General features: G+C 57.7%; 1 protein-coding gene across 4 annotated transcripts in view; it reads right to left on the bottom strand.

Annotated features, from left to right (window-relative positions):
• GTPBP3 (GTP binding protein 3, mitochondrial) overlaps window positions 1-3,061 on the bottom strand; it is a 6,507-nt gene extending 3,446 nt beyond the window's left edge. Inside the window, exons 1-7 of one of the 4 annotated variants that reach the window (XM_017501232.2) lie at window positions 2,080-3,060; window positions 1,499-1,884; window positions 1,299-1,385; window positions 1,005-1,207; window positions 717-789; window positions 477-620; window positions 162-327 (exon numbers count right to left, since the gene is read on the bottom strand). In XM_017501232.2, coding sequence (XP_017356721.1) covers window positions 162-327; window positions 477-620; window positions 717-789; window positions 1,005-1,207; window positions 1,299-1,385; window positions 1,499-1,884; window positions 2,080-2,270 — 1,250 coding nt within the window. In that variant the 5' untranslated portion in view covers window positions 2,271-3,060. Of the gene's footprint in view, window positions 1-161; window positions 328-476; window positions 790-1,004; window positions 1,208-1,298; window positions 1,386-1,498; window positions 1,885-2,079 lie in introns of all 4 variants that reach the window. The other 3 variants (XM_017501238.2, XM_017501236.2, XM_017501231.2) reach the window with 3 other exon arrangements.
• Between the last annotated feature and the right edge of the window lie 1,079 nt (window positions 3,062-4,140).

Here is a 4,140-nt window from a genome sequence, read left to right as displayed (position 1 = left end):
AAAAAAAAAAAAGAAAAGAAAAAACCAAATCACTGAGATCCCTGCTTGCAAGAGTTTAGCAGCTTCTCTGATTCAGGAAGAATGAAAAAATAAACGCAACAGGCAGAAAAGGCAGAGGAAAGGCCCCGCATTCCCCTGCCATCAACACCCTGCCTGCCCACCTCTCCCGGGCACGCCGCACACCCTCCTGCTCCACCGGACCCACGCCCTCCCGCAACCCAGCAGTGTCGCTCAGCAGCACAGGAAATCCAGCCAGGTCGACTGGGGTCTCCAGCACGTCACGGGTGGTCCCTGGCTCCGGGGATACGATGGACACAGGTTTCCGACCTGGGAGAGGGTCAGAGGAAGAGGAAAGGGTCGAGACAAGGGAGCTCCTCCCCCAGGTTCTACCCCCCTTCAGACCTGAAGAATTCAATTACTCCGCTCTTGGCCCCACCCCTGGCACTAGGCCCCGCCCTTGTCCACCTCCTACTCACTGAGCAGGTTCACTAGGCTGCTCTTCCCGGCATTGGGGGGTCCAGTGACCACTACGTGCGCCCCTGAGCGCAGCCTCTGCCCGCGCCTGGCATCTCGTAGATGTGCACCCAGGGCCACCTGCAGTGCCCGTACTTCGATGTCCGCTGTGGGTGAGGGAAGGCAGGCAGAAGGAAGACGGTGAGGGGAGCCTTTGGGTGTGAAACACGAGGCGTCTTCCTTCCCCACCCCCAGGTACCCACCTTGCTCCAGGACACCTTCTTCCAGGTTGTCATCCTCGCCGAAATCGATATAGGCCTCCACGTGGGCCAGAGCCTGGCGGGGCAGGGAGACCACAGGTGGTGTGTGCACCCAGAAACCCACCGTCCAACACCCAATTTGTCCAGGTCCAGCCTGACTTCAGGGACCAGATTGTCGGCTCATAGGCCGAAGCTTTCACGAAGGGAATGAATGGGGGATTGAGGGAGTCTCATGCAGGGGTTGCACAGACTGGGTCTCGGAGGGAGGGAATGGACAAATGGGGTACTTGCTTTGGTGAGGGTCTCGGCCCAACCACGGCAGAGGTGGCCCAACTCCCCGTCCAGCTGCCTCAGGGCCTGCCGCCGCTGCGCCTCGGTTTCTGCGTGGATCAGATCTGCCAGGCCCTCCACTTCGGTCAGGTTCAGCTTCCCATGGGCGAACGCCCGCCTTGTGAACTCGCCAGCCTCCGCAGGTCGAAGCCCTGGCACACTGCCTGCAGAAAGGTCCCAGTCTGAGACCCCCCCCCCGGTCCCCACACAGGCCCATTGGGAGGACCAAGCATCTCACCCAAGGCTGCAACTCACCCAAGGCCTGCAGGACACCGCTCACCACTGCCGGGCCTCCATGCACGTGGAACTCCACGCAGTCCTCACCGGTGAAACTCTTAGGACCTAATGTGGCAGAGAGCTGACAGTCAGGAGGACAGTACAGGCAGTGCAAACTCCTTGAAGGGGGAAATTGGGTGATGGGATCTACAGGAGGCTCGGAACCTGGGGACCCTCACCTGGGAACCAGAGCACCAGTGCGCGGTCCAGAGGCTCCCCAGAGCGGGGGTCGCTGAGCAAGCGCAGGCTGGCGTGGCGAGCCGGGGGCAGGTCCCGGGGTGCCGTGAGAATCCGGAGGGCTTGGCTGCTGGCGGGGCCGCTGGTCCGGATCACAGCGACGCCGCAGCGGCCTTGGCCGGAGCTTAGCGCGAAGATGGTGGCTCCAGAGCCGGGGGCTAGTGCGCCGCTGCTCCTGCGCGTACACAGTCTGGAACCGGAGGGGAGGCGAATCAGCGCATCTGGGAGCCTCAGCCTCAGTGTCAAGTAGACCAAGGGCTCAATGATCGCGAGATGCCTCAGGTTGGGGGGGGTGTACTGCGGCTGGGGGATGCACAAATTGGAGGTTCTGAAGGCCGATGGGTGACCGGATTAGGGACTCTGAGGCCAGATGTGGGCTCTGCGGCAGGGGGATGGACGATTTAGGCAGGGAAGAACGAGAATGAGTCCTCTGCCGAAGGGAATTGGGCCCCTAAAACCCACGGAGTGGATTTGGGGTCCAAGCAGCACCCCAATCTGTCACACCCTTCCTCCGTAGCCCCACCTGCGAGGCCCACGTGCCGCTTGGGCCGCCAGGGTCCAAAGCCCCCGCCACATGGATTTACAACTTGCGACCCCGCCTGCCCGACCCGCCTGTGTGGCTTCAAGTCTGGGCAGGACGCCCCGCCCACTCCGCGGCACCCCTAGTAAAGTGCTCAATGATTCTCGGCCATCATTGGGTGCCTTAGGATACATCCCGCCCACAGTCTGAAGATCTTCGCTTCCACTGGCTGGCGCAAGAGAGAGAGGGCGGGGGCTCCATGGAGGTGGGTGTAGCGAAATGCTGTTCCCTGGGCAACATGAGACCGAATTTTTAGGGTCCTAGCGCAGCGAGGCTGACAATAGGAACGAGGAATGGAAGAAAGGACAGAGCTTGGCACCGGGCGGTGCAAATTACAGCGAGGTGAGGTTTTGAGTCCCGCATTTTCCATCTGCTCACTCTGCAGCCCTAGGCTTGGCAAGGACCTATGTGAGCTTAGTTTTCCCGTTCAAGAAAGGAGGGACTACACCTCTTTCCGTCCAGGTCCAGACCGGAAGCTCAGAGCATCTCAGTGACCAGGAGGGATGAGTACTGGAGAACCCACGACCTGGCCCAGGGAAAATCCTGCCCAAACTTCTGGAAAGATTCCTACTTGCTTTTCCCGGGACTCTCCAGATTCTCGCCCCTCCCCAGCATTGCCTCTTGCCGTTCCCTCGGATTCGGATGCCCTTCCTCATTTGACAAACTCATCTACAAGGCCTAGCTCCAAGATCCCCTCCTCCAGGAAGTCTTCCTGGAGCCCCCAGCACAGCCCTCTCTCCACTGTGGACTGGCTTGGCCCTCTCTCTCTCTCTCTGGCCCAGTCTGCACCTGCAGAGCCAAGTGTCCGGTCAGTCTCTGGCTCCCAGAAAGCCAGAAAGGGAAGCCTCGGAGATTGCTTTCGGGTTAACCCAGGACAGCACTGAACCGCGGAATAAAGCGCTGATGGTGGAATTCCAGGCACTGGTTGGGCGGGGTCTCTGGGAGCGCTTTCGCACGGCCGATTCTCTGGTTCTGGATCAGAGCGGGCGGGCGGCGCACTTGCGTGTTAAGAAAAATCTGTCGGACAGAATAGCATTCTAACCCTCCCTAACCTCGCCTTGCTCAATATTTTTATTTACGTTATTATTTTATTTTATTTTTGAAACAGTCTCACTCCGTTGCCCAGGTTGGAGTGCAGAGGCGCGATCATGGCTCTCGCAATCTCCAACTCTTGGGCTCAAGGGATCCGCCCGTCTCAGCCTCCCGAATAGCTGGGACCACAGGCTTGAGCCACCACGCCCAGCTAATTTTTTTGTGTGCATAAATATATATATATATATATTTGTTAGAGACGGGAATCTCACTTTTTTTTTTCTTTTGAGACGGAGTCTCGCTCTGTCACCAGGCTGGAGTGCAGTGGCACGGTCTCGGCTCTTGCAACCTCCGCCTCCCGGGTTCAAGAGATTCTCCTGCCTCAGCCTCCCTAGTAGCTGGGATTACAGGCGTGTGCCAGCATGCTTGCCTAATTTTTTATACTTTTAGTAAAGACAGGGTTTCGCCACGTTGGCCAGGCTTGTCTCAAACTCCTGATCTCAGGTGATTCACTCACCTCAGCCTCCCAACGTGCTGGGATTACAGGCGTGAGAGCCACAGCACCCGGCCGAGGCTTTAATATTTTAAGCTGTAAAATAGGAACAAACGATGACATATTCCATCTGCCGTTCTCTAGTTGTTTCATCTGTAACAAGTATACAGCAAGTGCCTATTGTGTGCTCGCACTGAGAACCAGACCTGGCCCCTGGCCGCTACCCGCTGTAGGCTTTCTTTCAGTCTAACAGACTGGGCTACTCAGGATGGTCAGGGGTTGGCCGAATGCCAGATAAAACGCAGGTCACCCAGCTAAATGTGAATTTCAAATAAACAATGAATAATGTGAGGGCCAGGCGCGGTGGCTCAGGCCTGTAATCCCAGCACTTTGGGAGGCTACGGCGGGCAGATAACAAGGTCAAGTGATAGAGATCGTCCTTGCCAACATGGTGAAACTCCGTCTTTACTAAAAAAAAA

Source organism: Cebus imitator, unplaced genomic scaffold, assembly GCF_001604975.1.
Source record: "Cebus imitator isolate Cc_AM_T3 unplaced genomic scaffold, Cebus_imitator-1.0 Scaffold280, whole genome shotgun sequence".
NCBI classification, from domain to species: Eukaryota; Metazoa; Chordata; class Mammalia; order Primates; family Cebidae; genus Cebus; species Cebus imitator.
This window is presented reverse-complemented; position numbering and strand designations above follow the sequence as displayed.